Here is a 27,461-nt window from a genome sequence, read left to right as displayed (position 1 = left end):
ATAAGATGATTTGGATATTTTTTCGATCATGCGAGCAATTTCACTTTCTCTAATCGGATGATAAAGTAGCACTCTATTATGATTAAAGAGATGAACGACGCAAATTTTCCTAGTCTCTCTCCAATAAGAATTATAAGGTGAAAAGCCCAAATCTAAGGCATTGTAGGACAGCTTGTACTGGCCAAGGAAACGAGGCCTACTACAAAAATCAAGGTCATGAGTTTTCAAGATGGCTTCAGCCATTTTTGCTGAAGAAAAAACCAGAGCTCGTCTTAGACCAAGTTGCAAAGACATTAGAGGACCATATTTTTGAGAAAGCTTCCAAAGATAAATATGAAGGGCTGGCGAACTGGTAAGCTGGAGTAAGTTACCTATCAAGGGAAGACCAAGGGGACCAGGGGGATTGTTTCTATGTTTTTTGAGAGAGAAGAGGATCAAGATAGGGAGAGCTAGAATAACCAAGAAAAGCAACAATTCCATTGTAAATTTGTGAATTCCTGATTTAGTAATTCACTCAAACTTGCAAAAATCCAGAGGAAGAAGTCCTCTTTATATAGACTTTGCCCAAATTTAGGTGCAAACATTATACACTACTTTTTAGAAGGAAATGTTTTGGGAATCAATAAGCAGATTGATGACACGTACCAAACTAAAGACTTAGAGCTAGCCAAGCGGTGCTTGTCGTTTACACGTACAAAACTAAAGACTTATAGCTAACCAAGTGGTGCTTGTCGTTTACACGTACCAAACTAAAGACTTATAACTAACCAAGTTAGTGCTCGTCATTTACACGTACCAAACTAAAGTCAGAAATCTTATACGTACTAATAATCATTGTTTGTGAAATTCAAGACTTTTACACGTACTAATAATTCTAATCAAGTAAAAGGACGTGCCTGGGGCTTTAATTTCTTCGTGTAACTATTTTTTTGTGTAATAATTGAACAAAAATAGTCAAATTTTACTACTCATATAATCAGGTTTGAGATGGGTTTGGGTACTGATTTTAATACCCGTACTGGGTTCGAATAAGGTTTAGGTACCACCCTTTAGGTACTCGCTACTCGAACTTGATTATGTTAATATCTTGGTTTAAGCGGGTACCCACCCCAATCCTGAACCCTACACCCATTTATATAATATTTTATTATTCTTTATATAATATATAATAGATAATCAAATTAAATATGTAAAATTTTATTGGTGTTTGGATTTGAACTTGTGTAAAGATGAAAAAACTTCATATTTTTACTAATTTTATGAACAATTCATTTTGATAGAAATTTATAGATATATTAATGATATATGATTGTTAGTCAAATTATTAATGTGATGTCATTAATATATTTAAATTAAAAAACCATTAGATCATTAGTTATGTTTAAAACAATAAGAATATCATATCATATTATAAGGGATATAATTACTATTATATATATACACTTTAATATAAATATATTTACTTTCTATTTTTTATTTTATAAAAACTATAAATTATAAAATTATTAGTTGTAATATATATATATATATCTATCTTTGTTCATGTAAACTTATAATAATATATATACCTAAAAAGAGGCTATGAGATTAAAATAGTTTTGCAACTTATTTTTTTTAATTTCCTGTAATTTAGGACAAACTTATAGAGTTAATTAAATTAATTCATGAAAGTATGATTATTGATCAACTTAAAATCTCTTTTAATATATATACTTTATATATTGAGTTAATTTATAAATAATATAATTACTATTTTATATATATATACTTTTAATATAAATATACTTACTTTCTATTTTGTGCTAACATTACAAAAATTATAACTTATGAAATTATTAATTATAAATATATATATACATTTGTTTACATAAACTTATTATATATAAACTTAAAGAAAGGTTGTGTGGCATGCACATGATACAATTATGGAATGCATGGCATAAAACTCGATAAATGTCAAATAAAAACGTTTTATTGAGAATATTTCTTGAATCCACCCATCATACCAGTGGAACTCGAGGATATTCTCTCGCTTAGGGAATTACTTGAGAAAACTTGCCTTCGATCGCAAGTTTATCAAGCAAATCTTATCATTGGGGTAATCATTTGTGGATGAAAATATTCATAAATGCAAACCCTAGTACAAGTAAAAGCCTCTTATTAAAAACATTCTTCAAGCCATCCCATCATTTGGTGGAACTTGTAGGTATCCTTTCAGTTAGGGAATTTTTTGAGCGAATTTGCCTTCGCAAGTTCCTCAAAAAGTCCCATCATCAAGACCACAACTCACATACAAAATATATCTAAATGGATGCAAGGATATCAAAATGATGTAATGATGACATGTATTAAATTTTGATATCAATCGTCATTTATGTCATATATTTAGTATTGTTTTGTTTTTGTTTTATTAATCTCTTTTTATTTATTTTTTTAAAAAATATTTTATTTGAATTAAAATATTGAGACTTAAAATTAAAACACTTCTATCATACTGGTGGAGTTTAAATAAAATCCTTCAGTTAAGAAAATTTATCCGAAATTACAACTTCTCACGTCTCGGATAAATATTCGAACATCGGTTATTTGAATAATATATATATATTTTTCATCATTAGTTTTTTTACTATCATTCACTAACTTTAAAATTATTATATTTTATTTTATATATATATTTAAGGCCCAAGTTCAACTGGATCTTGTCAGTGGTGTTGGCTCAATGCAATCAAAAAAATTGGGCCACCTACTTCTTCTCTATGGTGGGCCAACTTCAAAAGTCTAGATTCAAGCCTCCCTTTTTAAGGATCAACAGCATCATTTTTGCTGAGCTTCCTTGAAGCAACGCCATTCAGGCACTACATGGCTTTTTCTTCTTTGTGCTCTCGCTTTCCTTAGACAATGGTGTTTTGGACACCTTATATTTAGCAAACCCAAATATAAAATCCTTTTTTAGAACCCTGGTTTATTTTCCCTTATTGTTTCACTCCACCATGCGGCTCTCATTTTGTAAACTCTTTCCCAAAATGATGACAACCTAATCCTTTTGCTCTCAGGACATTGCTCACCATCACTGTCACTAAAACCTTACCGTTCTCTCCCCTTGGCGACATGGCCATGCATATCCTCCAACCCCTCAACCGATCCTACTCAACTTTTGGGTTTTTTCTTCATTTTATTTTTTGGTGTGTATCTTCGTGTCGGTAAATCTATGGTTTAAATTTTCTTTTTTTATTTCTCTCCCCCTCTATATATATATATATATTAGTTTTTCTAGCTATCTTTTGATATTGTGGCTTTAAAGTTTTTGTTTTTGGAAAGGGCTGCAGTTTTCGACGGCTAGATAAACTCAGGATTTTTAGTTTCTAGGTTTCCTCTTCTCTGTTCTTGCCTTCAACTTTTTTTTTTCACTCTCTTAAGGTTTCTGTTGAATCCTCTTTCTCCATCGAGAGAACAAAAAGCTAGCTTTATGGCTACCTTTAAAGGTATTGGGAGGTGGCCACTTGTGCCCCCGTAGCAGCTCGCACTCATTTTTGTAGGGTGCATTTGCACTCTTCTGTAATTCACACTTGATGTCATGAGCCAATGTTGTATGGGGCCATGACAAGGTAGAATTGTATAAGAGACTATGACAAGGTAGAATTGTATAGGAGACTAAGTCTTTTGTATCCTTTGGTGAGATGTTCCCTTTTTAAACATTATAATAGTACTTGCTGACATATTTAGAAATGCTTGTTAAGTCTTTAAGGGAAATACTCTTTAGGGAAGGAATGTCCCTATCTCATGCCTTATAACGGTTCTTGATGACATATTTGTAAAATCTTGTGAACTCTTCATAGGGGGTGAGCAGTCGACGGATTGTTAGGCTGCCTCGTTGGTAAAGATTTGTTTGTAGCTAACTATCTAAGGTTGCCCCTATGACCCGATAATGGAGCATCTTGGTATTTTTATACTTATCTCAATATTAATAAAACATTTTCTTTGCATGGCTCTAATGGTTTCATATATGGAATTCATTATGCCTTATGATTTCGAAGTTGCATTTCTTTAAACTAATTTGTGGCTATTATTGATGTTTGCATAGATATAATCAAGTTATTAGCTGATTTGTGTGGAAGAGTCCATCCAGGCACTATACAGACTATCGCATATTTAAGTGAATGAGCATAATTCGTGACAATTGATATAAGAGCATATGCAAGACGTGCTAAGTGAAAGAGCAAACATGATGACCATGCGAAGTGCACCAAAGGCTTATCAGAGAATTGATAAATTAAAGGTTGAGGTGGTCGTAATAAAAACTTAGGTGGTCCCAAGTGAGCGAATAAATAAAATTGAGACAGTCTAGCGGAAACTATCCCAAATGATAAATACCCTAGGTGATGAGACTATGTATATGTTAAGTACCTTCTAAGGCGAGTTTCGAGAATTAAAAGCTCAAGTAAATCTCTTGATTATTGCTATAGGTAATACCAATGCAACCTTAAGAGATCAAGGAAAAAGGCTAAAGCACTAAAGCGCAAGCAATACAAAGGGCCCAAAAATGAAAAAAAGTTGGAGAATTTCCTTTTTGATATTAAATAGTACTTTTGAGTTGTGCGCATAAAGTTGGAGGAAGAAAAGGTGGCGATAGCCGCAATGTATCTTGTCGGGGATGAAAAGTTATGGTGGTGTTCCAAATTTATTGAAGGCGAGTGTAACATCAATATTTAGGCAAACCTTAAGTGAGAACTAAAGAATTAGTTTTTCCCTAAGAATGTAGAATATATGACTTGACGAAAGCTGCGAAAGTTGACGCCTACTGGGTTAGTATGAGAATTTGTGAAGAACTTCTTTACCCAAATGCTGGATATTAGGGATATGACTAAGAAAGATAAGTTATTCTATTTTCTAGCAGGTTTGAAATCATGGACGATGATGAAGTTGTAGCGAAAAAAGGTGCAAGATTTGACTTTAGTGATGGCAGCTGCTGAACATCTTACTAATTATAGTGATAACTCAAACATAAAGAAAGACCTTCCGTCAAGAAATAATAGCTCGAGCTTCAATAGTGGGGTGAAATTTCTAAGAGGTAACAAAACCTTGAGTGGGGAGGAGAAAGGAGACTATCCGTTAGAGATACACCCCAACTAAGAACAACTAAGCCATTAGGCTCTAAACCTCGAGCCCCAATATCTTGCTGTTTATGCAATGAACTTCATCAAGTAGATGATTACCCATATCGAGTAGCTCTTAATGCAATATGTGTTGTTAACATGGAAGCACCTTGGTTCCAAACCCTAGTTGAGAAAGTTAAGGAAAAGTCAACGTTAATGGGTTTAATTCGGTTTCTTAGTGCTCTACAAGTGCAACTAGAAAAGATGAAGAAAGAGCCTTAACGTGGTCTCATGTGTGAGGATGTGTTGTTGAATGACAAAAAGACCAAAGCCATGCTCAACACAGGGGGCTTCCGACACCTTCATCACCCCAAAAAGGCAAAAAGATACGATCTTAAGGTCGAGAAAGACTTTGGGTAAATCAAAGCACATACCATAACATGCCCTGTTGAGAGTTGCATAATGTTTTTCGGAGAACAACCATGTGTGGTACTAGTTACAATTATACCCAAGAGTGGGAAGAGGGTCATATTAGTTATCTAGTTCAAGAATTGGATTGCAAAAGGAAAGTCATCTTATGTGGCTATGCTCAACTACAGAGGCAAAGGTAACACAAATAAGTTACCCATTGGAGTGAAGTTGGTTTAGGGAGAATTTTAGGATATGATGCCAAAACAACTACTTAAGGTCTTACCACATCGACGAGCTATTGATCATGAGATAGAATTACTCTTAGTGTGCAATTATACATTGATTATCAAGCTTTGAACAAAGTCATAATAAGGAATAAATATTCAATTTCTCATATAATAGATCTTTTTGACCAGATGAGTCATGCGAAGTACTTATCCAAAATTAGATTTGAGATCTAGCTACCATCAAGTAAGAATGGCCAATGGAGATAAACCAAAAATCACCTGCATAACACAGTATAGTGTGTTTAAATTTCTTGTTATGCCTTTTGCACTAACCAATGCTCTTGCCATTTTTTGCACATTAATAAATCAGGTTTTCCATGATTATTTGGACAAGTCCGTGGTAATCTACCTAGACGACATTGTGGTATATAGTTCAATCATACAGAAACATCAAAGGCACTTACAACAAGTCTTTCAAAGGTTATGAAACAACCAGTTGTACATGAAAGGAGAGAAATGCACATTTGTGCAAACTTGAATTCAATTCCTAAGCCATATAATTGAACAAGGTCACATTCAGATGGATATACAGAAAGTGAAAACCATTAAAGAGTGGCCAACTCCTAAGAATATGACTAAACTTCATTCATTCTTAGGGCCAACTATTATTGAAGATTTGTCGAAAGGTATTCAAAAAGAGTGGTGGTACTTACAAAACTACTTAGAAAAAGGCAAAAATGGGATTAGACACCTTAATGCCAAGAAACTTTCGTAAACTTGAAAGAAATGGTGATGACAAACCTTGTCCAAACACTCCCAAATATTAAAAAATCTTTCGAAGTACAAATAGATGCGTCAGGCTTTACTTTTGGAAAAATATTACTGCAAGAAGGACATCTAGTCATATTTGAAAGTCGAAAGCTAAATAAAGTTGACAAAAGATACAAAGTGCAAGAAAAAAGGTTCTTAGCTATAATTCATTACTTATGGGTGTGGCGTCACTACTTACTAGGGTCCTAATTCACAATTAACACAAACAATATGACAATCAATAACTTCTTCACTTAATTGAAACTCACAACCAAACAAGTAAGATGGCAAGAGTTCTTAATCAAGTTTGATTTCTACTTGTAACATAAGTTTAAAAGGGCTAATCAAGTGGCAGACGCCCTTAGTAGAAAGATTGAATTCATAGCTCTCAGAGTGATAGCTCTTATCACAGCAAGTAGAGTAACTACGAACATTCTCAACCTTATTAAAGAGAATTTGAAACGAGATCCCTAAGCCGTTACCATCATGAAATTAGTGGAGAGCAAGAAGTCCAAGTATTTTTTAGATGAAAATGGACTCTTACTGACAAAAAGGCCATGAATATTTTTCCTAACAGTTAGAAAGCTGAGACAAAAGTTGATGCAGGAATGTCATGGCACTCTATATGCAGGACATCTCAGTTGGCAGCGCATTATGGCATTACTAAAACAAGGTTATTATTAGCCCCATATACAGGAGGATGTGATGGATTATAGCAAGATGTGCCTTATTTTCCAACAAGACAAAGTGGAGAAAAAAAAGCTAATATGAATGTTCGAACCATTACTAGTACCAGACTGTGGGAAAGCATTTCTCTTGACTTCATAGTAAAACTTCCTAAAGTGAGAGATATGATAGTAATTTTGATAGTAGTGGATTGTTTTTCAAAGTAAATTACATTTTTCCCGATATAGAAGTTTGGCTTTATAGAAGAAACAGCTTATACGATTTTCAAACATGTGGTAAAATACCGAGGTGTTCCTAAGAGCATTATCAATGATAAAAATCTAAGGTTTACTGGCTTTTTTTAGAAAGAGCTTTTCAAGCTATTAGGGTCAAAACTAACATCTCCTTCAGTTATCATCCACAAACAAATGGTCAAACGGAACACTTCAATGAACTGTTGAAGGAATATCTGCGACACATTGTACAAGCAGACCAAAAGAACTGGCATAATCTATTAGACGTGGCTCAATTGTGTTTTAATTAGCAGAAAAGTTTCGCCATAAACAAAACCTTTTTCAAAGTTGTCACTAGGCAACAACCTAAACTTCCCCACACCTCGATGGAATCCTATAGTGAAAATAGCCCCTAAGCCTTTAACTTAACTAAGGAATGGAAACAGAATACTAAGATCGCTTAAGCTTATCTAAAGAAAGCCTTCAATTGTATGAAAAAGTATATAGACAAAGATTGAAAAGAGCAACACTTTAAGGTAGGGGACTTTGTGCAAGTGAGATTGGTACCTGAAAAACTCAAATTCCTAAGGAAAAAAGATAGATGACTAATGTGAAAATATGAAAGCCCAGTACTGATTACGGTTAAGGTGGGGAAGACCTCCTACAAGATTGATCCACCCAAGTGGATGAAGATGCATCTAGTGTTTCACGTCAACAACCTGAAGCTGTTCCATGCAAATCTAGCATATGCAAGTAAGAGTTAAGCCATGAAAACCACCATCACAACGCTGAGTAAAGGAGATCTTTATGAAGAGAACGACCATAACCAACCGACGGCCAATACAGGAGCACTTGGTGAAATGGGAATATTTGTGGACAGATAAAATCATCTGGGAGAAGGAAGCTAATGTCTACGTCTTTAAGCAGAAAATCAAAGTGTTCTAAGTCAACTAGTCAATAAAGACATTAACAGATTGAGTAGAGAAAGAGGTCATAAGCCAACCTTGTGTAGGGCCATGACAGGGTAGAATTGTATAAGAGGCTCATTCCTTTGTACCCTCAAAGGAAACGTCCCCCTTTAAACATTGTAATGAGACTTGCTGACATATTTAGAAATGCTTGTTAAGTCTTTAGGGAGAAAACCTTTTAGGGAAGGAATGTTCCCATCTCATGCCTTGTAACGTTTTTTGTGACATACTTGTAAAATCTGGTTAACTCTTTATAGGGGGTGAGCAATCAACTGATTATTGGGCTGCCTCACTAATAAAGGTATATTTGTAGCTAACCATCTAATGCTGCCTTTATGTCCCAACGATGGTGCATATTGGTCCCTTTGTACTTATCCCGATATTAATAAAATATTTTCTTTACATGGCTCTAGTGGTTGCATAGATTACATTTGTTATGCCCTATGATTTCAATATTGTGTTTCCTTAAACTAATTTGTGGTTATTATTAATGTTTGCTCAAATATAATCAAATTATTGGTTGGCTTGTGTGGAAGCGTCCATTCAAGTATAGTATAGACTATCACATACTTAAGCTAAGAAACATAATTTGTGACACTGGGTATGGCTTTGTGCCATGCCCAGCCGGCCATTCATCTTTTTCTTTCCTTCATTATTTTTTTCTTCTTTTTTTTAATTTTTTAATTTTTTTAATTTTTTATTTTAGTTATTTTTTTCCCTTTTTTTTTAAAAAAAAATGAGTGTCTACAAGGGGAAAATATAGTGAGCTGGAGTTTCTATATTTATCAGGTATATATGTCCATTTCTGGTTTATTTATGTTAACCCCAATGCCTGCATTCACTACTTTGGTAGATTGCCATGTGGCTACTAACCTATTCAATATGCATTTGCGACATGGTTCCTCATAAACAAACATCTCTACATGTTGCCTTGCATGTCTATTATCTAATCTATCATAACAATTGTATTCCTACTGTGAACAGGTGTAATATCTCATGCATTGACTTATTCTGAGGAGTGGCTAAAGGATGATGATACAAGGTAATGGATTGAGTCAATGATAGGATTTGAAGCAAATATTAATCACTTTTGAAATAAAATTAAATTATAATATAAAATGACTCAAAAAAGGATTGAAGCTAGTTAGTTGATGGTTTTAAACAATAAGTTAGGCAGCTTGCCACAATTCAAAAATAGATTGATAGTGGTTTGATTAAAGGTGACAAAATTATATATCTCAAATTTTATAAATAAAATAATAAAAAAATTAAAACTGAAGGCTACCGCTCGTAAATCTCATTTTAATATGTTTAAATGTTTGTCTGTATAAGTCAAAGAATGTAATGAAGAAGTTGTGCGTGCTCTACACCTTTATTGATCCATGTTTTTCACACCAAAACAGAAACTATTTTCAATAGCCATACACTTCTTTTCCTCAAAATTGCAACAATTTATTTGCAAGGAACAAGTTGCATGTTGGGCTTCAACATCCCCAAATTGATGGTTGCTTAAAGTCAGCTTAGCTTCTGTATCATCTGGCAACAACTTATCTGTGAGGCTTAAAGACATGCACATTAATAATTGCTCAGAGCAGGAGTTCCTTCATATCACAAGAAAATATAAGCAAGGCTTCTAAAATTTAATGGCAAAAGGGCATAAAAATTATATTAATGATTATGGTGGGTGTTATTAGTGTTTTTCTTTTTTACTTTTTCAATTCTTCTATTGGCCAGAAATTAAGTGTAAGAACGTGCGTGGGGCTTTAATTTCTTCATGCAAAGATTTTTTTTTTTTGGTGTGTAATAATTAAAGAAAGATAGTCAAAGACGAAAATCATCAAGAAATTTATCACTTTTTTTTAGTTTAAATTATTAAAAAAACACAGCTCAATAAGAAGTTGTGACTTCTTAAACCAGATGTTTTATGCCATGGGAAGTCTATGCTAATCAAGCAATAGACTTGCAATGGAATTCCTGGTTTATGTAGCTTAATAAATTGTTTTTCAAAAAAAAAAAAACATGTTTTAAATATATATTTCTAACAAAATTTTCATCAAACGATTAGTATTAGTCAAATTTATGCAATTGAGGGGGAGCAAAACAAACAACTTGGTAATTGTAGGCCACTTATGGATGAATGCATGAAATTGGACACCTTCTTGCTTTGGAGCACACCTCGGATGAGAATGGCATTATGTACCCAGGCCTCGGGCTTGGAATATCCAAGGATTTGGATCAGGATGCTATTGAAGGAATCAAGGCTCTATATATGGAATGACCAGTTACCAAGTGAAATTTTATACATTTATGTTGGTATTCATCAATATTGTTATGAGATTTTAATTTTCCAGTCATATAGGAAGTCTAGTCCAATAGAATATTTCATTTTTGACAAAATAATTACGGGAGAAAAAGAAAAGCCTTTGTATTTTCTTTTCTGATTTGTGTTAAAATTATTTTTACACACCTCACTTCATTTTCATCCTTGTAGTTTATTTTATTTTATTTTATTTTTACATTATTTATTGGTATTTTATTTTATTTCTATATTACGCTATTGGATCAGGCTTGATTGTAAATTCAATTAAAATTGAGTCATTTTGAACTTTTGAAGTTTAAAATCAATCTGAGTTTGATTTTTAATTAGATATTGTTAACTTTTAAAGCCAAAAAAAATAAAATTTTCAAAAATCATAAAATAATAAAAATCAAATAAAAAATAAGGGAAAAGCGGAAAAGTGAAGACACTAGCTGCCATGTCAGCGGAGTGCCATTGCTGCCAACTTGCCCGTGAGACGGAAAGGCCTGAGGAGTTCAGCTGTACTAAGCCCACTTCATTGCCATCGGGTCTAGGTGACTTCGGCCTTGCTTGGGCCCAGGACTCCACTTGGATTATCTCTTTTTTATTTTTTTGTGCCTTTGGGTTTAAACCTTGTTTGCGCAAATTCGTTTTAAACGTTTAATTTTGTTTTGTCAGTTGTGTCTAATAGCAAATAATGTACGAATGAAGATATATATATATATATGAAAAATTAGGTATAATATTATTGATTAATGTATTAGAAAAATAAAATTTTTTAAAAAGTCATACACATAAAGAAATATAATAAAATAAAATTTAAAAATAAAAGTGTGTTTGTTGAATTGATCCGATTACAGAACTTTGTCCAAAAATGAGATTTTGCATTTTTAAATTGACTTTTTTAGATAAAGAATTTAATTAAGATTACACCAAAGCATTAAGATAATTTTAATTGTATATTTCAATACTCCAGTAATTTAAATAATTATTTTAAATTTTATTTTTTAAAAAAAATAATATATATATGGTTAATTAATTAATAGAAAATTAAAAATCAATTTAGTAGTTAGAAATTAATTATAAACAAAAAAAATGTTATTTCAATTACTCTGAGGGAGAATTTTTTTGGGATGCGAAAAATTGTATTTCCAAGTCGTATTTTTAAATCGAATTTCTTAAGTGAAGAATTTAATTACAATTTTTACTAAAACGTTAATAAAATCTTAATTTTATATTTCAAAATTTTATTAATTCAAATAATAATTTTAAAATCAAAGAGTAAATAACAATTATGTTATAACGAAGTTATAAATATATAGTATATTTATAGATGTATGCATTTTGCATCATCCACGACTTTGCATTGCATGTAAGTTTTTTTTTTTTATAATGATGAGAAAAAAGATTTGAACTTTACAAGGATAATATACTAATTAATAAATAAAATTATAAATAATAATTAAAATTATTTTTTATATAATTTAATCAATAATAATTATTTAAACGCCAGTAAACAAAGCTGATACAGAGGGAAAACATACCAGGGAAGCATGAATCGTTTCATTGTCATCTCAGCTTCCATCGCCATTTTCCTTTCCATTCTCTTCTTCCATCTCCTCAATTCCAACTGTAACTAAGACCCAACACTCTTATTCTCCCCCTAATTTTCCACTTCCTTTCACAATTCACCAACTTGGGTTCTCCTTAATCTTGATGCTTAACTAGCGTTTTCCTTTTTTTTTTTGGTCAGATTGGTTGAAATGGAGAGCTTCATTGGTTCCATCAACTAAATTAGAAGTTGATTTGATAGTTAAAAATGGGGTCATTTTCACAAGTGACCCTTCTTTTCCTGTTGCTGATTCCATGGCTATTCGTGACGGTAGAATCCTCCGTGTTGGCAGCTATTCCTCTCTTCAGGTTGTTTTTCTTTTTCTTCTATTTTCTACACCTTTTTCCCTTTTCTTTTTTTTTTTTGAATTTTGCATGTGGGGTTTTTCTTTGGCTACTGGCTCTTATGTTTTCTTCTGAAAACGCATGAACTTCTGGGCTATTCTTCGCTATTGTAGTGACATAAGTTACATTATTGTTTTTTTGTTTTGCCCATTTATCAAGCTTGTTTAGCTGCTTTTCTTGTTGAATACTAGTAGTATTTCCAACGTAGATTTTTATTTTGAATAATGCTATACATTTGAAATTAAAAAATTTCAAACTTGTAAGCTTGAAAACCATCTTCCTGCTTAAATTTGTTAATTACTTGAATGCAGGATTTGTCAGGATATGGCACCAAAGAGCTGAATCTTGAAGGAAAAATTGTGGTACCTGGATTTATCGATTCTCACGTCCACTTGATTTTTGCAGGACTTCAGGTTTTTAGAAATTCCACCTACTGAAATGGTTTTTTTTTCCTTGCCTTCCATATTTCCAGTTCTTCAATTAGGGATCTTTTCACTTTCACTGAGCTAATACTATGTACATTGGAAGTTTTTCTGGACTATTTTTTGTTAAAATTTGGGTTTTAATGAGGGGCGTGCTTTGAAAGGTATTATACTACTATGCAATCATTTTGCTTTATGTACAGTAGTCTGCCTTTATATTTGATAAGTCTGAACAAAACATAAAAGCAATATGTAGTAATTACGTTTACAACTCGTCCATCATTCATGTGGTTAATCTGTGTCCCCAGTGAGCGTTGATGTAGTTGCACAAGCATTGCTTAGGTTAGGATTTGGGATCATAGCCTATAGGGTCAGGCCAAATGTTTTCTCCGTGTTGCTTTTTGTTAGCATTGGTTCATTAATAACGTAGAAAGCATTTTTCAGTTTGTTACTATCTAATTAAAAAATGCTATTGAAGCTCCGCTCCTTGGAAGGTTATATTTTGTCCTGGAGTTTATGAGGAGGAAGAATGTGGGACTCTCAAGTGATTGGAACACTTCAGTTTTGGAGTTTAAACTTAGGTTCTTGGGAAGCCTTTTCTATTAGTTTTTCCTGTCCCAGAATTCTTTCCTTCAACCTCTCTTGTGATGTTTATTGATATTCTAGAGCTCTTAGGTAGTGTTTCATATTTTTATATCTTTCTGTTTTCTTATGGTTCCATGCAAGAGCTCATCATTGTAGTGTTTCTTAATAAGTTTTTATGTGTTAAAAGTTTGTGTCTGATTTCCTTTATTTCTATAGAGAGTCACGATCTTAGCTAACATGAAATAGTGTATATGACATGCTCACAAGCAGCTGCTGCTAGATAGAAACAGAAATTTAAAAACAGGCACCGTTTCTAGATCTTGATACGTGGTGGAGCACAGCAGCTTGTAGTGATGCTCAGTTAATTTCTGAATCCTTTGGTTATATTAAAGGTGTCCTCTTTAATAGCTAGCCATGCTGTTGTTAAAAAAGACAGAAGAAGAGTTCATTGTCTTTCATTGCCCCTTTAGGTTTCTTTATGAATTCCCATCTTCATCCAATATTACCCATAGATAAAAGATGGGGGTCTCACACCATACCCTTTCATTAGCAAACTTCGAAGCCATAATTAATTTTCTGGATAGCTTCCTCAAAATTATGCCACCAAACTTTGAAAGTTGGTTCTTTGCTTCTAACTTAATCTTTCTTTCTATTACTGAGAGCATCTGCTTCTGTTCCTGTAGTTGTGGTTTATATATACCTATGCAAAGTTGAGATTTTCTAGTGTAAAACAGATGGTGCGTGTACAACTCCAAGGTGTAAATCAGAAAGATGAAGTTGTGAGAACGGTGAAAGAAGCAGCACTAAGTATCTTTCTGCTCTTTAATTGTTTTTTAGTAATTTTGTATTTTACAAAAGAACCATCCAAATTATTCTTTAGCTTAACATAGTTTAGGACCTATGTAAGACCTATGTATTTTACAGCCTGAAGGTAGCCTCTAGACAGTTTGGAAAATTAGTTAATTTCCTTTTGCACATCTTTTTTTTCTTTTAGAAATAATGCTTTATGTCTCAACGTTGTTAATCATAATGGTTACAGTGAAGTTTAGATTTCAGCTTTCAATATGAAAGTTGAGGCTGTAAATTGTGGATGACAAATATACAAACCTCTATTCTAGTCCCAAGAAGCATAATTAGTTCTGTTTTTACACACCCACTAATGGCCTGTGACTGAGATCATCCATCCCTCTGAAACTGTCAGAACTTAACTGTGGGGAGGTGGATTCTGTTCAATAAGTTATTTTAAGCGTTTTTGCTTCTTACATGCTTTTCTAAATCTCATAGAACTTCTTTTACTTGCCTGGTTCTTACAAACAATTATAGAAGCCAAAAGGGGTTCATGGATTTTGGGTGGTGGATGGAACAATGATCTTTGGGGAGGAGAACTGCCAGTGGCATCTTGGATAGATGATGTCACATCTGATAATCCTGTAAGACGCTGTAGTTTGATTTACATTAGCTATTTATATCAGCATAGGGGGCTCTCTTTATCAAGCATGGTAATATATTGTTGTGCAGGTTTGGCTAACAAGGATGGATGGTCATATGGGCTTGGCAAATTCTGTGGCACTAAAGTTGGCTGGAGTCACTAATTTATCTAAAGATCCAAATGGTGGAACAATTATGAGAACTTCTGATGGAGGTGTGTCTATTTAGTTGCTTCCGGTTTTAGGGTTGATATTGCTTAGTGGGACACATACAGCATTTTCCCCCTTGAAAGCTAAATAAAAACTTGAATATAGTTTAATCTTCTTATTCCTTTTTGTCGGATATAATGTTCATTTTTTTATATCAGATATTAAAAAGAAGGTTTGATTCTTTTGTCTCAACAAATTTTGTTCTGCTCCTCCATGTATTAACAAATAGACTGCTGTATGCTCTTCTGACTATGTAGATTCTACATAAGTACTTTCTATAATTTCTTAAATTTTAGCTGTGTAGAATGAGAAATTTGACAAACATTGTTTTAACCAGATCAACTGTCATGGCAGGCATATTTTCACTAAATAAAGCCTGGTATGTCATATAATTTTGTAAATATTAATCTTACAGGTGCCTCACATGTGCTTGTAGTTTGGTAATGTATGTAATGCCCAGCTATGAATTTCCTTAGGTTCTTTTTTAATGTAACTAAGTTAACAGTTTACAAACTTGTTGCTTAAATGAAATTGCCATCATGACTATGCAGAACCTACAGGTCTGCTGATTGATGCTGCAATGGAACTTATTCTTGCCAGGATTCCAGAGGTCTCTGTAGATGAAAGGAGGGAAGCCATGCTTAGAGCTAGCAGTTTTGCCTTGACAAGGGGTGTCACAGCTGTTGTTGATTTTGGGAGATATTTTCCTGGGGCACCAGTTGAGCGTTCCTGGAAGGACTTTTCAGGTTTCACTTAAAATAGACTGCGGGGTCATTGTAAATATCAAATTAAATGAAACTATTAATTGTATTTCCTGTCCTGCATGTTGTTCAAAATAATTTAGCTCTTCATGTGAATGGCCTCATGCCATTGCTTTAAGATAAAAGACCTGTTTTAAAATTTGTTGTGGAGAAAATAATAAACCAATTAAAAATGATATGAGAAACTTCAAGTGGTATTTAAAATGCTCTTTATGATATGATGTAACAGATCAGCATTAAAGTATCCTCATAATTATTTCCTTCATCCTTTCCAGGATTTAAAGTTGATTTTGGCATATGTTGGCATGAGCTGAAAGTTGCCCTAAAAAACCTTCAAATGCAAACCTTTGGAAAATGATATCACCTTTTTCCAATTTATAATTGTGCTTTTTTATTATTTGAACAGATGTGTTTCAATGGGCTGATTCTTCAGGGAAGATGATAATAAGAGTATGCTTATTTTTTCCAATGGAGACCTGGTCACGGTTATATGTATGACCTCTCATCAGTTTCTCTCTTCATAGTGCAATAGCATGCCCTGTTAGAGATTATAGTTTTTTGTACCCTTCTGTTTTACATCATCCTCTCAGATTTTTTTCGTTTTCCATTTTGGTTTTTTTATGAGGCTTCTTTGTCATATCAGGACGTAATTCATAAAGCAGGCCATGCCCTGAGCAATTGGATTTACTTGGGTGGTGTTAAAGCTTTTGTTGATGGATCTCTGGGTTCCAATAGTGCTCTCTTCCATGAGGTGAGAACCATACAACTTGTGTTCACTGACCTTTTGGTAAATCATATTCACATATGCAGACGGTTTATCAGATGTCTATGATAGTTCGTTAGCACAAAATATCTGAATTGATGATAAATTGAAAAGTATGTTACTGAAATAAAGGATAAGCCAAGTGGACACATTAATGGGTAAAAGCAATGAGGTATTATATCTTATTGATTGACCGACTGGTTGAATTAGTTAAGGTGCCTTTCGACTGAATCATTACATTGGTCTAAGCACCTTTAATTTCCTTTTTGTACAAACTAGATATTGTGAAGTCATAACATGAGATACATTTGCTTCATTACTTAAACCTTAAAGAGGAGCCTCGTGTTTGCTTTTACTAGCATCTTTTATTATTTTAAGGAGGTGATTTGCAGAGGCTGTATGATTAAAGTGGATCAGCTTCTCCATCTTCTCTGGCATTAAGAAGGAAGGACGGTTACCTCTTCTGCAAGTTAATATCTAATGCTATCACATTTTTCTTATATTGTAGCCATATTTTGATGACCCTCACAATTCTGGCTTACAAGTTATGGAATCTGAAAGTCTCTTCAACATGACAATGGCTTCTGACAAGTCTGGGCTTCAGGTCACCCATGGTTAATAGTTCTGGCTCTCTCAGGTGAACTCTTTTATCAGTTACAGAAGCTTACTTTACTTTTAATTTATTTCAGGTTGCTATCCATGCTATAGGTGATAGAGCAAATGACTTGATCCTGGATATGTATGAATCAGTTGCCTCAACAAATGGAAAGAGGGATCGGAGATTTAGGGTAATGGTTGAAATCTCAAGAATTTTTCTGGCCACATGCACACTCAAAAGCTAATTTCAGTTTCAATGGGATTGGGTTGTCTCCTTTTTAATTAGGATTATTATAAATCATTGGTATTTTATTTTGGGCACAAATGCTTTCAGATTGAGCATGCCCAGCATTTGGCCCCTGGGACAGCAGACCGGTTTGGCAAACAAGGGATTATTGCATCAGTACAGGTTTTAATTCTTTTCATCACTACTTTTAGATGTTTATTATTTATACTAAGAGGCTGCTTATGAAATGTGAACACATATTTGTTTGGATTTTTTAACTGCTGTGCGCTTCATGTTTGAACCATGAATTCCATCTGCACTTTTGCATTCTGTTTTCTTATCATCTGCTAAAAACTTGAAATTTTAGATGCATCCATGTGAGGGTGATCGAACTTCAATAAGAAGGATGCATGAAATATATACCCTACGACATAATTGATAGCCACAAAATTCTCTTATATAATGCTACTGGAAATAATTTTGGTTTGATGATACTTTTTTTTTCTTTTTTGAAAAATGGTTTGATCATACTATTCAACAGCCAGATCACTTGCTCGGTGATGCTGATGCTGCGATCAGAAAGCTTGGGGTGGATAGGGCTCAAAAGGGATCATATCTTTTCCAGTCACTTCTATCAAGCAATGCACTGTTGGCGCTAGGTTCTGATTGGCCTGTGAGAAATATCCTGTCATGAATATTTCTTTTCTAATAGTTTCCACCATTTATTTCATTTTCTTAGAAAGCATTTTCAGTATGCTCTTCACTTCACCTCAGATCATTTCTGTTGTTTCAGGTTACTAGCATTTACCCTATGCATGCTATAAGAACAGCAATGAAAAGAATTCCTTCTGGTTGGGAAAACGCTTGGATTCCATCTGAGTGCCTTTCACTGAATGATGCTTTAATTGCGTAAGCAACACTGACACCACTTTATTGCTTTGATGCGTACTTATATATTTTTTATATATTAAAAGCTTGTTGTCCACTGCTTAGTATTGGGGCCTCGAGAAAGAAACCATATTCCATATCATAATTGAAATGAATGCCGTCCTTAATGAAAGTCATTCGAACTTTTAAAAGAAAGTGTTCAAGTGCATGCGCTTGATTATCATTCCTACCTTTCTCTTTGGATTTTGCATTGCCTTTCTCATTCATAATTTGCTTCTCATACTGTAAATGTTAATGATTATTTTTCGTTTTTCTTTTGTTTCTTTTTATTCATTTCGGTTACCTAATACCTGCGCCTCACTCAATACTTTGCTTTCCCCCCATTAGTAATCACACTTTCACCATGACAGGCACACCATTTCAGCTGCACAGGCATGCTTTCTTGAGAACGAAATAGGATCTTTATCAACAGGCAAATTGGCTGATTTTGTCATTCTGTCTACTGATTCATGGGATGAATTTGCTACAGAAGGATCTGCATCAGTTGAGGCAACGTATGTTGGTGGTATGCAGGTGTATCCATGAAAGCCTTAGATGCCACAATATCGATAAGCTACACGCTGTTAATATGCACCGGACAGTTCATAAGATGAATAGCTCATATAGGCAACCTACTAACTGTGATGAAAACCATGGAATGCAGCAGCATCTTGTCTGGTAGGGAGAAAATTTTGCAGCTTTGTATGATATCAGTTAGAAACTTTGGACTACTAAAATTGCTAGGGTTTGTAATGATCCTACCAATATAATGCTGTATTTTTCAACTTAGGGTTGATGCTGGTGAAATCATCTCATGCTTTAACATTATAACTTGTTTTATTAGCAATTTAATCCCTCCTAGGTGAAGTCTTATTTCACACACGTATTTGAGTTTTTCAATCAAATGTCATGTCTATTTTCACACATGTTTTTCGGTTTTTAAATCAAATGTCATGTCAAGTGTCATATAATGAGACAAGTGATATTTATAAGTCAATGGACGTGATTGATTTATCTTTGTCTTTAAAAAAAATATATCGAAAATTAAATCCGTTAAAATAATTTTATCTTAAATTAAAATTATCAAAATTTTAAGAACTCTTAATCGTATTTTGATTTTTTAAATCTAAGACATTAAGATTAATTTACGCATTGAATCAATATATTTAGATTTCAATTACTGATTTAAGTAGCAGAAAATATACCGTTACTATTAAATTTCAATTAGCATTAGTCATGAATAATTGAGTTTGAGTTGAGAATAGATCATTTTGAGCAAAATCAAAATTAGGTTCAGGTTGAGTTTGGATTTTTTTCAACAAATTACCAAATTCAATTAATTTTCATTAACATATAAAGTTCATAGCTAATATTGCTAATACAAAAAAATTTTTGATAGGTATAATATAGCAAATAATAATTGAGTTTGAGTCAATATTAGATCATTTTGAAGTATCAAAATTGGGATTGTTGGGGGTTTTTTTTTTTTTGGCCAAGGTTCCTAATTCAATTAACTTTTCATTAATTAACCATTTTGATATTTTCATTTTTCAGTTGAACATACTGCCAACCCTGTGCTCGGAGCATAAAAGGATGTGACAAAAAAAGGTGGACAGACAGGGAAAATTACACTGTGACACTCATTTTGTTTTTAATTTAGAAAGGGAAAATTACACTTGGGTGTAGTGAGATGCTACAAAGTAATGGTCGGTGGGTGGCTTTAACTAAAATAAATACCGTTTGGTGTAATCACGTGTAATTTATGTGATATGTATTTCAAGTGTGATGAGATATTTATTGTGAAAACGAAAGTACCTTCCTTGCTCTTGCTTTTAACATGCTACAAAAAATCAAGTTTAGATTGGAAATAAATTGTACATAATAATAATTAAGTAATATGTAAATTATTTTATAACATAATGTATATAACATTATAATAATTTAAATTTTCATCTTCGACTTTGTTTTCTTCTCTTTCATATTTTGTTACACATTTAGTTTACCTTGATTTATCTCAAAATAACAAAAAATTTGAAATTATGATAATTAAAACATACAAGAAATTCTATAATGTATCCTGTATATATGATTAAATCACATTTTATGGAAACTATTATGTACATTATAACTCAGACGAAATTTATATTATGCTATAATAATTTTTATATCCTATCATAATAAGATATATATTAGTTTATAGTAATTAAAATATCTACAAAATGTACATAACATTGTAATGACTTGTACCTACTTTTATCAAAAGATATTTTGAATAATTTAATTAATTTTTTATTATACTTGATAACGGTAAGATTATGTCACGGATTTCATCTCAGTAAAACATTAGATAGGTCTTAAGTGCATAAGTAAAAAACTTTCCTTCAATTAATAGGCGTATTGTTTAATTTAGAAGTATAAACTCATGACAAGTGATATCAAAATATACTCAACTCTTAATATGAGACTCTTATATTAACATTGAAATAAATCCGAACTAAGATGAATCTCTTTCATCTCATCTCTGTGTGAAAGAGTTAATGCAATGTTGATTAAGGTAAAGTATTATTAATATTACAATAATAAGAGATGAGATTAATTTTGAATTTATAAATTATGGCTTTTCCTTAGCATGTTTTTTTAGATTGGGTGTGACGACTACACTTTAACATCGTTACATTATCCAATAATAGTTTTTAAAAGAAATGACTGACTATTAATTTATTTTGATACCGTCACACCCAAGTGTAAGTTTCCCTTTAAAAAGCCGGTGCCTTCCTATAAATTTTCCTGGTTGGAACCTTCCAATAAGTCCTTTGAAAAACGATAGAGCCAACGTGCTAAATATTAAAGTAAAATTCTAAATTCTTTTTTTTCAATTTCGTCCCTCAATCATTAATATCCAAAACGTCATTTTCCAATATAATTAAACTAAAATTCACCAAAAAAGAAAAAAAAATATTTCGATCCAGTGTAATTCTCAAAAACAAATTCAACATCAATCGTTTAGATATTTTTGATACTTTGTTTGTCCCTCCCATTTTGTTTTGTTTAAAAAAAAAAAAAAAGAAGGCTTCCATTGGGAACCAGCGATGAGCTCAATAACCGCAGCTTCTTCGTCGTCTCTTTGGCTTCTTCCCATGCCTTCTCCTTCTAAATTCGCCAAATTCCCGCCGTGTCCTTCCTTTCGTCCCTCGTCTCCACCGTGTCACCGTGTGGTTTGCCGTAGCGGATCCCCTCAGCGCGCTCCCACCGATCTCAGTTCCGCCTTGCACGATGCTCTCGACTCCACGGGAATCGATACCTCTCACGCCAGAGTACTCTCTCATTTCTCTTACGATTTTATTTATTTATTTTTAAATTGGTTAATTTTCCAGTTTTAGGAAAAATCTTGATATGATTGCCCCTTCTTTTGCCTCTCATCTCATTGTTATGATGAATTTAGTGGTGGAGTTATTTTCCATTCTTATGATCGAGTTTTCTTTTTTAAATTCAGCTAAGATTTTTGTTCTAATCAATGTTGACTAAATTGTAAATTTTTAATTTTAATTTGGAAAATTTTTTATTTAAATTGTCTCTCTATTTTTCTTGTCTCCCTGGTAGATTTGAAGAATATTCGATTATGGTAAATTTGATCCTTTTGTGGATTATTTTGGTATGACTTTTTTTTTCTTTTTAAGTTAAACAGTATGGTAATTTTGTTTTGGGTGACATTAATCTATTTGGATATTACTAAAGAACTGTGCTTTCCACCCTGAATGCCATAAATAGCAAGAAAAGAAACGTATGTGAAATGAAATAAACATTTTTAGGAAGGTTTGTAGTGATTTTAGAATACAAGTCTCTAAGGGACATTTGTAACAATTAGAACTCAAAGTTTTCGATTTGAAGGTTTTAGCTTCGAAACTTGGGGAGCCTGGGTGTGGGGTTTTATTTCGCGGTTCTTTATTAAAGTTGTATGGGCTTTTGTATGTATTAAAAGAAGAAACACAAGACTTAAAGATCAATGGCAATTTTGGTGATGTATTAACTTTGAGCTTGATTGTTACTCTTTTAAAGTTTGTACCAAATATTTTATAAGTTTATTGATTTTTGAGTAGGAGGCGAGGAAGGGTTTCGTGTTGCAAATTCAGAAATTATCTGATATCGAGAGGGAAACTAGTATTAGCATAAATAGATGTGTTGATCTGGGGAGAACAGCTCTTTACATAGCAGCGGAGGATGATTCTCTAATTTCCCACTCTTCTGTTCCTCTGCCGGTGGATGCTTTCCTTGAAAGATTGGATGATCTTTCCATGGGCTACTGCTCTCACTATAACTCATCATGTAGGTCGTCACGGGAGAACTTTTTGGAGAGCATAGAGAAATATTTATTTGTCAAAAAGGTACTTACAAGAAATTTTTAAATGCTCATAATTTAATGTCTTAATTTTATTAGTGTTATTCGTTTCAATTTCAGGTCCATTCACTATAACAAACAAAATTTTTCCAATTCTACTGACTAACTATATCAACTCTATTGAACTCGAGGAATTATGCAACATTTTGGGTAACACAAACTTTTTCTTCAGTAAATGTCGTGCGGAATGTGTTGTATTTGACACTGTTGCTACTATGCTTCTTTAGTTGTATATACCAAAATGAAGCGTTCCATCTTCTTTAGTTGCAAATCAATCTAATACTTTTAACTTCATTTAATTCTAGCTATTAATGCAATCGTATTTTTCTAATTGGTCCATGGATTCACTTTTTTCTTTAGGGCTTCCGAAGATCTAGTGCAAAGAATCAAGCAGAGCCACGAGCCCTTTATCTTAACTCGGTATGAAAGATAGCCTTTTATTATATGAATTTATGTTCTTTTCTGAAGGGCATACTATTTTATAAGGATTGTTTTGTTAATGAATCTTAAGTTTTGAGCAGGTTTTGACACATCGTTCAGGTTCTGCTGTAATGCTTTCTCTTATATATTCAGAGATCCTGAAAATGCTTCGCTTGTGGGGCCTTCTGGATTTTGATGTTGAGATTTTTTTCCCACTTGATCTTCATGGTCTTCCTAGAGCCTATGATAAGCAAAAAAGCAAAGAGTCTGATGAGCCACACATAATGACAGTACAAATGCTATTGGAGGAGGTGACATTTACACTTTTGGCCCTTATATGTTTTTAACTTCTTACTTTTATCTTTTAGATCCTATCTAAGTGAAGTGAAAAGAAAATACTAGTTATTGATTTTCCAGTAAGTTTTTACTGTATCTTGTGTATTGTGTTTTCACTTTTGTTAATAGCTACAATATGGGGACAAAAGAGGAACATAAGTAGAAAAACTGGATGCTAACTTGGATATCAGCTTTGTACTATGTCTGCATGTGCTTTTTACAGTACAATGAAGTGACGAAACTGATATGTGAAACGATTGCAAACTATTTGATTAATTCTCTCCTTTCTCTTTTGCAATTCTTTTCTCCTATGTTTCATGAGAAGCTAATGGTGGCATTTTTGAGATCTCAACAACATTTAAGTGGTATTATAACTGGTGTGGTAGTTTGGTTTAAATTTTGATTATGTGCAATATGAAGAGTTCCAATATAACATTCATCTAGTGGGTTATCTGTTTTCTTTCTTGGTACTTGTGGTAGATTTATTATCCATATAAACAACTTTGGCATTTTTCTTTGATCTAATTGTCATGTATATTGCATCTTCTCCCTTTTTTGTTTTTACTTGGTTTTACTTTTTGCTTTTGTTATTTTGTTCTTATCAAATAGTTTCACGATTGCAGATTTTGAGAAATTTGAAGGATGCTTTCTGGCCATTTCAACATGATCATGCTGATAGTTTGTTTTTAAGGGCAGCACACGCTGCTAACTGTATTGATAAATATAATGGCATTCAAGAGAGGTATCTAATCTGTGTTGCAGTATAATCTGTGTATATATGTGCTTTTGAAGTTCCAGATTATCATTTTACAATTCTTTTCTTGTAGTGGCTATCAGCTTGCATCTGCAAAGGCTGCTCAACATAGGCTAGAGCGGGGTGTTTGGACTAGTGTGCATTTTGGGGATATGAGGCGTGCTTTGGCTGGTATGTATTTAGAAGATGATGTTTCAGGAGTAAATTCTTTTTCATTTTAGTAATAATGTTAGATCATGATAGTCTAGAGGTGGCAAAAGCAAACCTAAATCTACTACCCAAAACCTGACCAACCTAATCCAAATCTGACTTAAAAGGTGAATGATCTGGACCCAACATAGCCCAAACCTGGCTAAGCAGAATATCTAAGAACAAGTGCCTTCTCTATGAAGGCAAACGAAGTGTACTCAAACCAAAATAACGTGATGCAACCTCCCATGAATACCCAAATGGCGCTTCCGTAATTGACATGGAATGTCAACAACCTGAGTGTAGTTTGCGCTGAACCTGGCACTAATTGGCCAATTTGGCATGCTTTTTATCAGCCAATGTGCAATAATTTCCTTTTTAGAAAAATAAAGGAAATAGGAGTATGATCTGCCTCAGTTTTCTAAATTGTTGGAGTTAGAAATAAGGACTATGTGGAACGTATGGATAGGATCGATTTGTGTCAATTGAAATGAACATGTTATCAAAGATCAATAGAATGGGAGGATAGTTGAAGCGTGTTTTTGTGCTTGCCTTCTATTGTCCTCTTCTCTGGCGATGGAAAGGCTAAGAAGATTATTTGCTCTATTTCCAGTCTAAGCATTTGATCTTCCTTCTCTTTTTTCTTGTCAGCTCAATGTTTTGTTTACCTCGTTTATATTGTTTGTCCTCCTCCTCTACCTTAGAATTTATTTTCTCCAACCTGCTGTAAGAAAAATCTTTTTATTTCCCTTGTCCAATGGTTTTTTCTCCTGAAATTGTTTGCCTTGATACATTTGAAATGTGATATTGAGGTTAATGTACTTACTTTATTATTATGTTATTGTTACTCTTGTTGCAGCATGCGAACGTCTTATTCTTCTACAAACTGAGCCAAAGGAAATGAGAGATTACAGTGTTCTCCTTTACCATTGTGGATTGTATGAGCAGGCTCTGAAATATCTCAAGTTGTATCAAGACACAAAGGTAAATTTTACAGTTGACATAATATCTGAATTTTAATTCAAATTTTATGGACTGGACTAAAGAGGTTTAATAAACTATTGCAGAGTTCTTCCTCAGAAAACCAGCCAGCAAATTCAGTAAGCAGCCTAGAAGAAGATGCTGTGCAGAAATTGATTGTACGTCTCAAACTCATTGCAATGGAGGAAGGTTGGACCCGGCCATCTTATGTCAGAAATTTTCTCGGCAATAACTCCGAGCCATGGTAACGCCTTAGTACGTTGTACCACATTAAAAACTGTTACTCATCTTTTCTGAGATGGATAGTCAAATTAGAGTTTAGTCTGCAGAACATAAGTTCACATGTCCGGAAAAGGGTGTGGGATCCCTAACGTGGTCCTAACACAAGCCGGCACAGAGCCTAAGATGGATGGACCCGAAATTAGAGATGCAACGTAGGCATTGACACTTGAATATTTGAACATGGTGGAACATCATCAACCAAGGTAGTTCATACATGAATTTGACAGAGGGTTTCAGGCTCAGTAGTTCTTTATCCCTGTACAGCACCAAAAGTTTTGTTTCCAGAAACCTTTGTAAATGCCTGTATCATTTTCATGATGTTTGTATTTAGCAAAGCAATAATAGAAAAAAAGCCTATATCGGAAGGTGTGTTTAATGAGTAATATATACAATTGTTGGACCCCAAATTGATGTAGTTCAGTCATCTCTAAAGGTGTTCATGGATCGAGTCGGGTTTGATTGATTCGGGCTTGGAGCAGCACGTTCTGGTTATTTAAATCATATTTATATTGGAAATATTAAAAAAATGTTTTTCTATTTTTAAGTATATTTGAGATTTAAAATCAAATATTTATTAATATAATAATATTTCAAGCCAAGCCAGGCCGGAAAATCCTGTCAAAGGCCCCGCTTGTGAAAATAAATTACATAATTTTTATTTCTGATAAATGGAGATTAGAGGGAAACAAATAAAGGAGCCCCAGACTTGGTGGGAACAATAATTTATTATTCCTAGAATCATAAATATCAACTCAATTTTTTAATTTTATTTTCTACTAAATTAAAAATGCCAAATATGATAAAACCTAGTTTATTATTCTAGAATTATGATATATATATATATATATATCAAAACACTTGAATTAAAACTATTTTTTATTTATTTGATCATCTCACAACCAATAAAATCAATACAGTATTTTTCTGTAAAACATCATACGAAATAATCACTATAGTTTAGATGACATAAATCATGTGGGAATTCATATTATTTTGTCATTATCCTATTAGAATTTAGTTTTTTGAGATTAGATATGCAGATAAATATTAATTAAGAGAAGAGACCCAATTCTACAAGAGTTGTTACAGCTTTATTTTTGTATCTAAAAAAATACTAATAATCACATAACTTAAAGCCCAAATTCTGGTCGATAATATATATCAAGAGACTAGATAATTAACATTTTGCTATCTTGAGATATAATGAGGTAAAGATGAGAGCACAACGTGACCCCAATAATATATCATTAGATATACATTCTAAATTATATTAATATCCTACAGAAATTCATTACATAATATTAATTACCTTGGGATAATGATAATTTTAAGCTTAAGATTAAGATTAATCCCAAGTCAGAAACGAAATGAAAATGGAATTGTAAAGCAAGTGAAGTGCTTTGGAATGTGGTCTATAAAAATGGGTGACGGCAACCATGGCTGCATTGTCAATGAAGTGAAAGGAGAGAGGGAAAAATGAGGATACAAGGTTTAGCTATTAAATTATTATTTCTTTTGTTGA

At 33.1% G+C, this 27,461-nt stretch overlaps 3 protein-coding genes across 5 annotated transcripts in view; 2 read left to right on the top strand and 1 right to left on the bottom strand.

Annotated features, from left to right (window-relative positions):
• The window catches only part of LOC110426457 (cytochrome P450 83B1-like), a 2,158-nt gene extending 1,640 nt beyond the window's left edge, over window positions 1-518 (bottom strand). The window contains 1 exon segment of the mRNA XM_089785246.1: window positions 1-518. This exon segment is cut by the window's left edge and continues 396 nt beyond it. Within this exon segment, the coding sequence (XP_089641372.1) occupies window positions 1-480 (480 nt within the window). The 5' untranslated portion in view covers window positions 481-518.
• Window positions 519-12,233: 11,715 nt separating this feature from the next.
• On the top strand, window positions 12,234-19,476 carry LAF3 (Amidohydrolase family). 3 transcript variants are annotated; one of them, XM_021441550.2, is made up of 15 exons: window positions 12,234-12,339; window positions 12,461-12,627; window positions 12,975-13,076; window positions 14,405-14,477; window positions 14,994-15,100; window positions 15,189-15,312; window positions 15,859-16,053; window positions 16,475-16,560; window positions 16,712-16,819; window positions 17,340-17,435; window positions 17,521-17,619; window positions 17,763-17,837; window positions 18,196-18,327; window positions 18,448-18,563; window positions 18,953-19,476. In XM_021441550.2, the coding sequence occupies exons 1-15, from the start codon at window positions 12,261-12,263 to the stop codon at window positions 19,125-19,127; spliced, it is 1,734 nt and encodes a 577-aa protein (XP_021297225.1). In that variant the 5' UTR covers window positions 12,234-12,260; the 3' UTR covers window positions 19,128-19,476. The 3 variants fall into 3 exon arrangements, with proteins under 3 accessions (XP_021297225.1, XP_021297226.1, XP_089641384.1); XM_021441551.1 differs by lacking the exon at window positions 18,953-19,476 and having other exon boundaries at window positions 18,200-18,327; window positions 18,448-18,564; XM_089785258.1 differs by lacking the exons at window positions 12,234-12,339; window positions 12,461-12,627; window positions 14,405-14,477 and having other exon boundaries at window positions 13,058-13,076; window positions 18,953-19,475.
• A 2,003-nt stretch (window positions 19,477-21,479) lies between these two features.
• On the top strand, window positions 21,480-26,324 carry LOC110426362 (uncharacterized). Its single transcript, XM_021441579.2, has 8 exons — window positions 21,480-21,895; window positions 22,679-22,963; window positions 23,338-23,397; window positions 23,499-23,708; window positions 24,357-24,475; window positions 24,561-24,658; window positions 25,536-25,660; window positions 25,744-26,324. Exons 1-8 carry the CDS (start codon window positions 21,671-21,673, stop codon window positions 25,903-25,905), a joined length of 1,284 nt encoding a protein of 427 aa, XP_021297254.1. The 5' UTR covers window positions 21,480-21,670; the 3' UTR covers window positions 25,906-26,324.
• The last annotated feature ends 1,137 nt before the right edge of the window (window positions 26,325-27,461 follow it).

Source organism: Theobroma umbraticum, unplaced genomic scaffold (assembly GCF_002168275.2).
Source record: "Theobroma umbraticum cultivar Fairchild unplaced genomic scaffold, ASM216827v3 scaffold_55.0, whole genome shotgun sequence".
Lineage (NCBI taxonomy): Eukaryota > Viridiplantae > Streptophyta > Magnoliopsida > Malvales > Malvaceae > Theobroma > Theobroma umbraticum.
Note: the sequence above shows the minus strand (reverse complement) of the source record. Positions and strands in the feature narration are given on the sequence as shown.